Source organism: Micromys minutus, assembly GCF_963924665.1.
Source record: "Micromys minutus genome assembly, chromosome: 6".
Lineage (NCBI taxonomy): Eukaryota > Metazoa > Chordata > Mammalia > Rodentia > Muridae > Micromys > Micromys minutus.
Genome location: NC_137975.1, coordinates 12,950,299 through 12,963,068, shown reverse-complemented (window position 1 = coordinate 12,963,068; position 12,770 = coordinate 12,950,299). Strand labels below are relative to the sequence as shown.

The 12,770-nt window shown below is 45.0% G+C and overlaps 1 protein-coding gene across 1 annotated transcript in view; it reads left to right on the top strand.

Moving 5' to 3' along the window:
• Positions 1 to 4,914: 4,914 nt before the first annotated feature.
• MARCO (macrophage receptor with collagenous structure) overlaps positions 4,915 to 12,770 on the top strand; it is a gene marked incomplete at its 5' end in the record, with an annotated part of 28,963 nt that continues 21,107 nt past the window's right edge. Inside the window, one exon of the mRNA XM_080918139.1 lies at positions 4,915 to 5,023. Within this exon, the coding sequence (XP_080774265.1) occupies positions 4,915 to 5,023 (109 nt within the window). The remainder of the gene's footprint in view (positions 5,024 to 12,770) is intronic.

The following is a 12,770-nucleotide window of genomic DNA, read 5'->3' as shown; positions in this document are numbered from 1 at the left end:
TGAGGATTCCTGTGGTTTGACTTAGTGCTCCTGGCAGAGACCCAGAAGTGATTGAACTGGGCAGTTGTTTCTCCATCCTTTCTTCTGGTCTCAGAGCACACCTGTGGTCCTGACCTGTGTATGTGGGACTTTTGCTTCCCTACAATGATGAGCTGTAACCTGAGATAGCAGACAGGATGTCCAAGGATGTCATGGTCTCCCATCACTTCCCATCTCAGTGGCTCAAGACAAACTTGTGTTTGTACTAGTGTAGCAGCAATGATTCTTGGAAATGCTGTCTCCATGTACACCAGAAAAGGGCATCAGATCCTATGATTGTGAGCCACCATATGGGTGCTGGGAATTGAACTCAGAACCTCTGGAAGAGCAGCCAGTGCTCTTAACTCCTGATCCATCTCTCCAGTCCAGACTATTTTTTTTTTAAGATTTATTTTTTATGTATACAGTGTTCTGCCTGCATGTATGCCTGCAGGCCAGAAGAGGGCATGAGATCTCATTATAGATGGTTGTGAGCCACCATACGGTTGCTGTGAATTGAACTCAGGACCTTTGGAAAAGCAGTCAGTTCTCTTAACCTCTGAGTCACCTCTCCAGTCCCGACAATTAGTTTTGACTCATACTTTCCGGTAATGCTTAGTTTGCACAAATATTAATTATTTTGGTTAAGACATCGGGACTATAGTCAGGGTCATGGAAATCCCAAATGTGTTGCCCAAGGCAGTTGTGGCTGTTGGAAAATAGAAGGGTGAGAAGTGTCTTTGCAGACACAAAATGGAATCAGGACAAGATGGCATTACCTTAGTCACTTCAACACCACCCCATTGCTCTGCTTTCAGGTTAGAACAAAGGCACCCCAGAGCTCTTTTGTTGGACACACAGGCAGCTCAACAGTGAACAAATATGAGTTTTGCAGAGGACTCCAAGAATGGGGTCACACCTGCCTGGGTCCCTCATCCTCATTCCTCCCACCATTCGGAAGCAGCATGAGCCCTTAGCCGTCACTTCTGAGAACATCAGAAACCTGGACACACTCCACTGGGGCCTCTTGGATACATCTTGAGCATTTGCTGCACAGTGATAAAGACATGAGCCTGGAGCTCAGCATCCGTGTATCAACCTAGGTACATGCCTGCAGGAATGCAGGGAGTGGCACCAGTCACTGAGTGTAACTGGATTCCAGATGAGCCCTAGGTTCGGGGAGAGACCTCACCTAAGGTAATAGTAAAAAAAAAAAAGTGATATCAAAAGTGATATCAAAGGGCACACAATGTTCTCTCCTGGCCTCCAGTCACATGTACACATTCATGCATCTACACTCATAACAGACAGGCATTCACACACACATACACACACACACACACACTTAATCAGATAAATCCGTATAAGAGTATTATTCATCTTGGGGTCGGGGAGAATGTTCAGTTGACACAGCATTTACATTGTAGGCATAAGGACATGAGTTCAATCTGCAGAGCACACCGTGAAAGTTTAGGCATGGTGGCATGTACTTGTAATCCCAGTGCTGAGCAGGTGGAGACAGATGTCTCTCTGAGGTCCTCTGGCTACATACACACACGCAGGAACACACACACACACACACACACACACACACAATCATATAGTGAGTCTAAAGAGACACGTGTGAGTTTCACAGTGAATCCCATCAATTAAGGAATTCTCACAGGATGGAGGTAGGACTCTGCACCGCCCTTCTATACGTGATCACTCTGGGATTTTGCTCATTAGACCTCAACCTCCTGCTCCTTAGGGACCAGGGCTGAAGGCTCAGGGAACTGACGTTTCTGGTTCTACCAAACTCCTCTCTGGGAACCTCAGGTAGAATGCTGGCTTACAGCAGCTGTACAAGCCATGTTCTGGGTTTACAAGCTGACACCAGTTCTTGGTACTTGTATGCAAGACAGCTTAAATGCTGTGGTGGTGAGTCCTGTCTTTTTTTTTTTTTTCTTACCATTTTATTTTTTTAAGAGGGATATATATATATACAGATTTTTAAAGGCATTTTGGCATAACATTATATGAATATTTTTGCCAGTACTTAATTCTTTCAGAGGTTTGATAGCATGCATTGAAATCCCACTAGTTACCACAAGCATGAAGTACATGTAGGACAGAAGGTAACATGGAAACAGATTTCTTGTTGGGTAAGTCCTGTCTTAATAATGAATCTTAGCTAAAGTATTGAAGGGACTGCAGCTTTGTGCTAGGCTCAGAGAAGTTAAGCAGATCATTTGAGATTGCACAGCAAGTTCATGAGAGAGCTGTTCCTCAAACTTAGTTTTGTTTTGTGTGAGTTATGTGTATATTTGTGTGCATGCATACATGTGTGTGAGTGTGTATGTGTGTGGGGGGGGTATGGCAGGAGATGAGACAACTTTCAGGAGTTGGTTCTCTCTACCACTCATGTCCTGGTAGCCAAATCTGGTAACCAAATGTGTGTCATCAAGCTTGGCTGGAAATGTCTTTTACCTGCTAAGCCATCTTGTCTTCCTGTCCTGTTTTCAGTCAGAGCTCTCACTGAAGCTAGACTCACCAAGGTTTGGCTAGCTGGCCTACAAGCCACAGGGATTCTGATCTCTACTTGCCAGACATGAAATGACAGCTACATCACCATGTCCAGTTTTCTGCGTGGGTGCTGGGGACCCAAACTCGTGTCCTCACGCTTTTGCAGCAGCATGTGGCCCTCAGCCATTTTCCTGGTTCATAGTGCTGGCTCTGAGGCGAGGTCGGCCCGCATCCATAGCTGCAGCTGAGGTCGGAACAGTTGACATTCTTTAAATGATTCCTCTCAGCACAGTACTTGCTAGCTTACACAGCATTCTTCAGAGAGCCTCATCCACACTGCTGAAAGACAGCAACTGAGCCAGGGAAAGGCCGGCGGCTCCGGGCAGTCCGGGAGCAGGTGCTTTGGCGTGGGGAACCTCCCTACTGTGGGAGAAGCCTCAGTCTGTGCTGCCCACACTGATTGCCCTAGGGTTCTGTTTGGAGGTGTCATCTTGCTGTTCACATGACCCAAGCCTTTTAAAACTCTGTCACAACCCTAGTATACATGGGTATACGTGTGTGTTCCGAGACCAGAGCACAACCTTAGCCATTATCCCACGGACACCATCCCATCCAGTTCTTTGATACAAGCTCTCTACCTGGCCTGGTGCTCCCTTGGAGTGTGGTGTGGGATATGGCAGGCTGACTGGCTAATGAGCATTATCCACCTGTCTCTGTCTCCCAGCACTGGGATTTGAGGACACTCCAGGACACCCAGCCTTTTTATATGGCGTCTGGAGATTGAAGTTAGGTCCTGATACTTGCAAACTAATGAAAAACAAGATACTCTGAGCAAAGCAGCCAGCATCTTCACCAGATCAGCTGCTCCTAATAACAAGAGACCCTCCTTACTGCCCAGCCTTGAGCTCACGTGTTCATATTCAGTAATACAACAGAGACCAGAGTCTCCCTTAATATGCAAATATGTAGGGGGAGGTAAGCTCAGCCTGAGCTACCATCCCTCAGCTGCCGTAAGGACCAGGTGGGCATTGCAGCAAACATTCTACCCCTCTACCTGCATCTTAGTCATCATGACCTGACACAGGTTCAACAGGGACAAGACAAATATGCACGTGCACATGTATGTACATACCCACACACATGCACGTACACATGAGTGTTATTTGGAAAGCTCACTGGCATGCTGCATATAGACCCCTCCAGAGAGATTCTGCAAGCATTTTAATTTTAATTGTGTGTGCAGTAAATGTATGAGCACGTGCGTGTGATGGTGTGCATACCTGTATGTGGAGGCTAGAGGAGAACTGTGGGACTCAGGTTTCTCTTCTCACCATGTGGATTGTAGGAATCAAGTTCAAACTGCCAGGCTTGGCCACAAGGGCCTTTACCTACTGAGCCATATCTCTGGCCTCCATCATACTGTTTAAAGCAGGGCCTCTGTCTGTCTGTCTGTCTGTCTGTCTCTCTCTCTCTCTGTCTCTCTCTCTCTCTCTCTCTCTCTCTCTCTCTCACACACACACACACTGTCTGCTTTTGTTTGTCTCTGTCTCTCCCTGTGTCCCTCTGTCTCTGTTTCTCTGACTCTGTCTCTGTTTCTCTGTCTCTCTGTTTCTGTCTCTGTCTCTGTCTCTGTCTCTCTCTTTCATTGAACCTGGGGTTCACTGATTGGCTAGACCAATGGCCAGGGAACTTCAGGGACACCTGTCCCATCATTTCCAAAGGGACAGACATTGCAACCACAGCTGGTTGTCATTGTCACCTTGTTTTGCAGTAGGGTCTGGAGATGTGAACTCATGTTCTTATGCTTGCCCAACAGGCACTTTGCCCTTCCCCAGGCTGCTTCCTGACCTTTAGTATGCTATAAGTCACAGAGGGACCTTATTAAACTATAGGTTTGGATTCTGTCTGTGAAAGTGGGAACTGGGCTTCCAGGCCGTGTTCCAGAAGCTGATCCAGGGCCCCACTAAGTCCATAGAGAAACTCAGCCTGAAGTGGGTCAGAGCAAGATATCTGTGTGGACTGGTGAAGTCCTGGGATAGCTGGCTGGATCTGGATGAATGCAGGGATTGGGAAGGTGTAAAGAAGGAAGAGAAAGGTCCATTTCACTGTCACTGAGGGTCTTTCCCAAACTTCTTCAATTCTCCTTAAGAGGCAGCTTCCCCACACAACAGCTCCACATGTGAACAGCCTAATTTTTAAGCAAAAATCAACCCTACACTAAGGAACAGCCTGGTTCCCATAGTCAGGAAACATTGTGCAAATTGAAGAATCATTGCCAAAGGGAAGTCGCGTGTGTCTCCAGCTAGCGCCACAGTTAAATGGGAGCCCCGCTTCCTCCTGAGGGAGCATTTCTGCTGGCTGCAGGGCTTTGGCCACCTATAAAGCTTAGCGATGGGAAGTAAAGAAACCCTCAAGGACGAAGCCTACTTGGGTAGCCCAGAAGACGGAGCTGATTTTGACCAAGCCATGTTCCCTGTGATGGAGACTTTTGAAATCAATGGTAAAGTATAACTCCCTAGTAATGGGATCATTGGTGGGAAGCAAGAAGAGACAAGAGCAAAGGAGGGTTAAGCTTGTACCCTGGTGCATTTCCTACCTGACTCTCACTAGACTCTATCCATCTGGACTTTCTGGAAAGCTGATCACTGATGCTGTGCCCTTGGTGTGGAGTCAATTTTTGCTTAAAATTTGTTTTATTTTTTTTTTTGAATGTCATATTTAAATACTTTCTGTTGTCTAGTGCTGATACCTGTTAAGGCATGCCCCTTCACTAATGACTAGCTTATGAGGATGCAAACGGTGGGAAGAAATTCCTGAGGGCCTGAGAGGCAGCTCAGACCGTAGAGGGCTTATGAAGCATTCAGGAAGGAAGCCCTGTGTTCGAGTTTCGGCGGGGCACAAACACTGCCTGTGATCTCAGCTCTGGGGGGCGGGGCAGAAGGACGAGGAGTTCCAAACCATCCTTGGGTATTCGGCAACTTTGGTGTTCACCTGGGCTATGTACAGTTCCGTTTCAAAAGGGAAGTCCACTGCACTGAAACCAGAGCTGTCTATATGTCTGGATAGAAGCGCTTTAAGACCCTGTAGGGGCTTCTGCAGTAGTCTATGTGCTGACTGATAACACACAACTCTCCTGTCAGCTAGGATACAAATGCTCTACCTTCGCTGGTTCTTCGTCAGTCTGACGCAGATGAAACACAACTTTCAAATATTTTAAAAGTTTTATTACAGTTGTGTATGTGTCTCTGTGTGAGTGTCTCTGTGTGTGTGTGTCTCTGTGTGTGTGTCTGTGTGAGTGCATGAGTGAAAGGCAGAACAACTTTAGGAGTCAGTCCTCTCCTACCCTGTGAAATCCTGGGGTAAAATTCCCAACTGGTCAGGCTGGGTGGTAAGTGTTTTTACCCACAGAGCTACTTCAGTGGCCCTGTAAAACTGTTTCTAATAGTTTCTTAGTGTTGTATAAGTGATGTATCTTTTACACCTTCAGACATTTGTAGCATTTAAGGCCAGGGGTGGACTGTTTGTCACTGGAGAGCTTTGATTTCCAATTCTAGAACAATCTACAGAAATCATCTTTTATAGTGATCAGCTGGAGTTAAAGGGAGGTATGAGCCACTAGATGTGGATGCTAGAATCCAAATGCAGGTCCTCCGCTAGTGCAGTAAGTGCTGTTACCCATGGAAATGTGTCTGCAGTGGCTTCTCATGAGTTCTGGCGATCAAACTGAGCTCCTCATGCTTGCTAGGCAAGCACTTCATTGATCAATTTTATACCCTCACCCCCTGGATTTTTAAAGATACACTGTTCTAGAAAATTCAACTAACCAAACATATTTAGTACCTACTACCTTCCAGACACCACACTGGGTGCAGAGAAAAGACACTTGATAAATAGAATTGTTGGTCTCCAGGAAAACATACTCAGGGGCAGGGAGGGTAAGTTCTGCCTCAACTGACCTTTCTAGACAAGGTATCTCTTTGGCTGAGGCTGAAAATTTCACAGGACATCATGAATGTAACCTGGGTTGGGGCCTGAGAGCAGAGGTTATGTCCCTTCTAATGTTGATAGGTTGGAAGGAGCTCAGCTAGGAACAGGAATGAGACCGTGGATGGAGGGGAGGGAGGACACATGTCTAGGTCACACACAGAAGGATGTCCTAAGAAGCTCATGCTGTCCTTCTGAGCTTGGAGGAATAGGCAGTGGGATGGAGGGTGGGATGGAGGATTTGAACCCTATCCTGAGGTCAGTGGGGACGCTGGAGGGCTGAGTGGAGGTTGAGTGCTCTAGTCTGTAGCTGAGGTTGCTCACTCTTGTAGGAAGAGAGACTGCTGGAGAGAGTAGGTGAGAGGCAGGTGCTCAGCAGCAAAAGATGACCAAGGCAGTAGCTAGCTGTAAAGAGGCAAAACAAGGGCTGTGGTGAGTTAAGTGCCTACTGCACAAGTATGAGGTCCTGAGTTCAGGTCTCCAGTGCCCTTGTAAAATGTTGGGCACAGTTGCACAGTCAGCCCTGGGTAGGTGGAGACAGGAGGATCCCTGGAGCTCCCCAGTCAGCTAATCTAGCTAACTGGAGAGATGTGTGTCCAGTGAGAGATCTTGTGTCAGAAAGTAAGACAGCGATCAATTGAGGAAGGTACTTGACGCCAATCCTGCCTCCACCTATATTTGCTTGTGCATGCATGTATCCTACAAACAGGAACACACACAAAGCAAGGACATACCACACAGACACACACCACCCCGTGTCTATAATCCCAGTGATCCCATGAGGTGCTGGGAAAAGGAACTAAGCAAATGCCTGGAAACTTGCAGACTAGCTGGACTGGTGGACTCAGCAGGAAACAACAAAAGAGAGACCCTATCTTACAGGTGAGGACGCTCACCTGAGGTTGTTTCCTGACCTCTCTGTATGTCCAGTGCATGTCCACACACACACACACACACACACACACACACACACACACACATTTTAAAATACTGTATGTGTTTTTGGTGTGACTACTAGACCTCAGGTTTTGGTCCCCTGCTTTCTGTTCTGTGTGAGACAAGATTCGTATTTTTTTCTACTGTGTGCTCCCCACTAGCTGGTAAGAAGCTTTTAGAGGTTCCTGGGATCACAGAGTCGTGGTATTACAGGTATACATTACAATGCCCTGTTTTAAGTTGGGATCTGAACTCACATCTTCAGACTTGCACGAGTGCTTTACCACCCCAGCCACCTCCCCAGTCTCCAGCACCCCCTCCCAAATGCCAATAGAAAGGGTAAGGCCTTGCAATTATTTGTCATAATGCTCACCTTTGACTTCCAACAGCAACCCCCCCATGTGCCCCTTCTTGCTTTAAAGACAATCTAAGTTACCTTGAAGGCTTCTCCTGACTCATCTTTACCCCAAAGTCTCTCTCTCTCTCTCTCTCTCTCTCTCTCTCTCTCTCTCTCTCTCTCAATAGAGATAGAGATAGAAAGATAGAGATAGAAAGAGATATCTGACTGTTCTCAAACTATGTAGACCAGGCTACCCTCAAACTCAAAGATTCTCCTGCCTCTGCCTCCCAAGTGCTTGGACTAAAGGCATGAGTGAGCCAAAGACACCTGGCTGTTCTGCCTTCAACATCTCTCAAACAAGTGACTTTAGCATAGTGGCTTTTTAAAAAAGCCTTTTTGTAGTCAAATACTTATGCAGAGAGCCACATAGCGAGGAAATAGTCCAGAAGGATTGTGACCTGTCCACGAGGTTCTTTCAGGCAGAGTTGCTTGCATAGTTTAGCTACAGCTCTACAATCAGACTCTGCTACACCCCACCAGTTGTGGGCACACTCGATATGTGTATTTTTCCATTCTACACTAGGCTTTACAGCCTCGACTAGTCCTCAGCCCCTCACAAGCCATCACTCAGCCCGCCAAGGCTTATCAGTTCCTTATTTCGACACTGTTGCTATTTAGAGAGTGATATATAAATCACTTCGTACACAACTGTCAACCAATTGGCCAGAAAGATGGCTCTGTGAAAAAAGGTAGTTGCAGCCAAGCCTCCAGGACCCACATGGAAGAAAAAGAGAACTGACTCCCACAAATTATACTCTGACCTTCAGGTGTCTCTCTCTCTCTCTCTCTCTCTCTCTCTCTCTCTCTCACACACACACACACACACACACACACACACACACACACACGCAATTGTTTTCCTTCTTCTTTTTTATATGTATGACACACGTGTGGGCACTAGTGTCTGTGTGTATATGCATGCACACATGCTATGACATGCAAGTGGATGTCAAAGGACAAGGACAACCTCAGCTGTCAGGTCTCAGCTTCTGCCGTGACTGAGACAAGGTCTCTCATTTTGCTGCTTGTTTCTAGCTTCTCAGAATTCTGTTTTCTCCCTGAACCCCTGCCAGAAGCCCAGGGTCACAACTGTGTGCTCCTGCAGCCAACATTAGATGGGTTCTGGGGGTTTGAACTTGGAGTCTCACAATTTTATGGCAAGTGCTTTATTCGCTGAACCATTTTCCCAACCAGGGCTTTCAATTCCCCTGAGAGCCATTCCATCAGGGATGCCAGAAGTTGGTTCTTATTAATGGGTATAATGTCCCCACAGTGTAAATGCACCAGAGGCATTAGGACTGTTTCCTCTTCGGGGCGACTATAGATAAAGTACCATAGATATTTATGAAAGCATGATGTGAATGTGCATTTTCATTTCAGCAGCATCTGAAGATAGACTGTTCAGTGCTGACACGCTGTCTTTGTTCCCCGCCAGAATATAAAAGCAGAACACGCCACATGCACAGTCAAAATGAAACACAGCCTACAAGTTCGAGACGGGTGCTTCAGGGAAAAGTTATCATGTCATGTGACCAAGATTTCAGTGAAATCATGGGATGCAACAATCATACCCGAAACACTGTGGATGAAGTCTTGGTCACTGAGCACTGAGAAATCTTTTGCTGGTCCTCATATTATTTCCTGGTCCCCACATATAATAGGGTCATACAGATCACAAATTTAAAACCAATATACCTCATGACCAATGGCACAAAAGTCTTTGGGAGAGTATTCACGAATGTATCAAACAATATACAAAGAGAATTACACAGAACCACAAGCTGGGCTTTATTCTCGGCATGTAAGGATGATTCAACAACAGCTCAGATGCTCTATGACTAGCCCTCTCCCAACTCCACACTGTATGGAGATGCTTCTCATATTTCACCAGCTTCTTTTAGTTATTCTATAGCCTGACCTTCCCGCATACATTTTGATGTTACCTTGTCTATCTGTTACTACATTAAAATCTTGCTGTTACCCCTACAGGTTTAGTCTATGAACATAATATAGTGCTCCACTTCTCGATTTCATTTTTCTAACATTGAATTTTATAATTTCCAGTACACAGATCCTGGATCTGTGCCATTAGTTTTATATCTTAGCATTTTTTAACTGAAATGTTACCATGGGATGCTGATTTATTATTTTATTCATACCTGTGTGTGCATGTGTGTGCGTAAGAGGCCACTGGATATCCAGACCTGGAGTTTCAAGAGGTTGTGAGCCTCCTGGTGTGGGCTCCAGGTTCTCAGCTCTGATCTTCTCAAACAGTAGCCAATGCTCTTACCGCTGACCACCATCTCTCCAGCCCAGTACGACTGTTTAACGCTGGTTACCAATTGCTTTTATTAGGCTATAACAATGCCATTGAATTTTACATGTTGATCATGTGTCGTACAGCTTTGAGAACTACTTACTAGTTCTGTGGACTCCTTCTAAAGATGGTGAGGGATTTGTTAGTAAGAAACACACTTCTGAAAAGAAAAACACACTTGTTCTTTTCCTTTATGTTGTTTATTGCACTGGGACTCTTCATGACCATATTACATAAGAGGACAGGAACGGACATTTTTCCCTTGGTCTAAGACTTAAGCAAAACTACTGTGTCTCTCACAACTATATGACACTAGCTTTAAATGTTTGCAGATGTCTCTATTATCACTGATTTATTTTTAACTTTTTTATTTGATTTTACATGTGTATGTTCCTGTATATGTAAGCATACATGTATGACCATAACATTCCTCCAGAAAAGGATACCAGATCCTCTGGAGCTGGAGTTGCAGGTTTCTGTGAGTCTCCTGCTGTGAACTTGGGTATCCTCTGGAAGATCAACAAGGGCTCTTGAATGTTTAGACAATTCTCCAGCTCCATTGTTTGACATTTTCTCACTGAACATGGAGTTCATAGTCTCCTGGGTAAGAAGCCCTAGGAATCCTCCTGTCTCTGTCTCCTCAGTCCTGGGATTACAGAAGAACATTCCCACACGTGGCTTTTTACCTGGGTTCTTGTGATGTGACTCCAGATGGCTGTGTTTGTGTATCAAGTATTTTGCTGACTGAGCCATCTCCCCAACCCCAACCTTGTTCTATCCACGTTATTGAGGCCTGTTTTCTGACCCAGGATATGATCAATTTTTCTGAACGTTCCATGTATTTGATGGAAAATTGTGTGCCTGATGTTAGATGGAGTGTCTCGATGGTGTTTGATCCTTCTGTGTCTTTGCTGATTTTTTAATCGGTCATTGAGAGCAAGGTATTAAAACTGAAATATCTCGTTATATTTATCTATTTGTTTCTTTCTCCTTTCAGATGAGCCAACTTTTGATTCTTTATTTTGAAGTTCTGGTTTCCTCTAGGTAACATGTAGCTGTGTTTGTCAGCTTGTCAACACCTGTGCTGATTGGTAGGCTGGAACAGCTTACAGATATATCAGTTATCAATATGTTAGGACTTCAAAAGACTATCTTATTGCACAATTTCTGGGTCTTTCCCTTGTTTTTCAGTGTATTATTTGAATACTTTTTGGAGTTCTATTTGACTGTGTCATGTGGAGGGGCTTTTTCTTGGCACTTTCTTTCTTGCTGTGATAAAATCCCTTGACCCTCCCCACACACTCCCCTCCAAAACCCTTAGGGGAAAAAGAGTTTATGGTTGGACTCAGAGCTTCAGAGAGATAGAGTAGTCACAGCTGGGAAGACATGGCGGTGGGCAGGGAAGACAAGGCAGCAGAGAGCGTAAGGTGGCTACTCACATGCCACCCACATGTAGGAAGAATTGCGTTAACAGGAAGTGGAGCCGGGATATAAAGCCTCAAGGCTCTCCTCAGTGACTCACTTCCTCCAGCAAGGTTTCACCTCCTAAAGGTTCTGTAGCATCAAACAGCATCATAAGCTAAAGACCAGGCCACACATGTGAGCCAGTGAAACCCCAGCAGCTTCTTTAGAAATCTCTTCCAGGGTTGGAGAGATGGCCCAGTGGTTAAGAGCACTGACTGCTCTTCCAGAGGACCTGAGTTCAATTCCCAGCAACCACATGGTGGCTCACAACCATCTGTAATGGGATCTGATGCCCTCTTCTGGTGTGTCTGAAGACAGCTGCAGTGCACTTCTATGCATAAAATAAATAATTCTAATATATATATATAATCTCCCAGCATTGCAATACACTTACAGACTATGGCATGGTCTGTTGAAATTAGTGTTTTTCCCATGTCAGGTCAAATATAGACATTTTATTTTAATTTTTGTCCTTTTCCACTTTAAAAATACAATGATCTTAAGAATTTCCTCAACATAAATTATGTACAATATAAGAAGAGAGTATATTTGTTTTCAATCATGAAGTGAAATTTTAGAAACCCAAAGAGGTGTGTGTGGGGGGGGGTGTACCTGTTTCTAACCATTATTCTTTTCCTGTTTTGAAACTGTATGTCTTCTATTCTCATTTCCTGTTTGGAGAAGTTCCTTTAAATTTTCTTGGTCTCCCTTTATCTGAGAATATCCATATTTCCCACTCATCCCTGAAGCATCTTTTCATTCACTAGAGAATTCAGGGTCCACAATTCTTTCCTGTGAGTACACAGAACCCAGTGTGTCACTTGTACCTGAGCTCCATGGTTTCAGAGTCCACTGTCGTTCAGGTAGAACGTCTCTGCAGACAATGTGTCTTTTCTAACTGCATGTTTTCTGCCTTTAACATCTTACATTTCCATGTGCAAGTGTGGTCTGGTGCAAATGAATGTGTGTGTGTGAGTGTGTGTGTGTGTGTGTGTGTGTTCCTGTGTGTGTGTCTGTGTGTATGTTTGTGTTTCTCTGTATGTGTGTGTATCTGTCTCTGTCTCTGTCTCTCTCTCTGTGTGTGTTTATGTTCCTGTGTGTGTGTCTGTGTGTATGTTGTATGTTTGTGTTTGTGTGTGTGTGTGT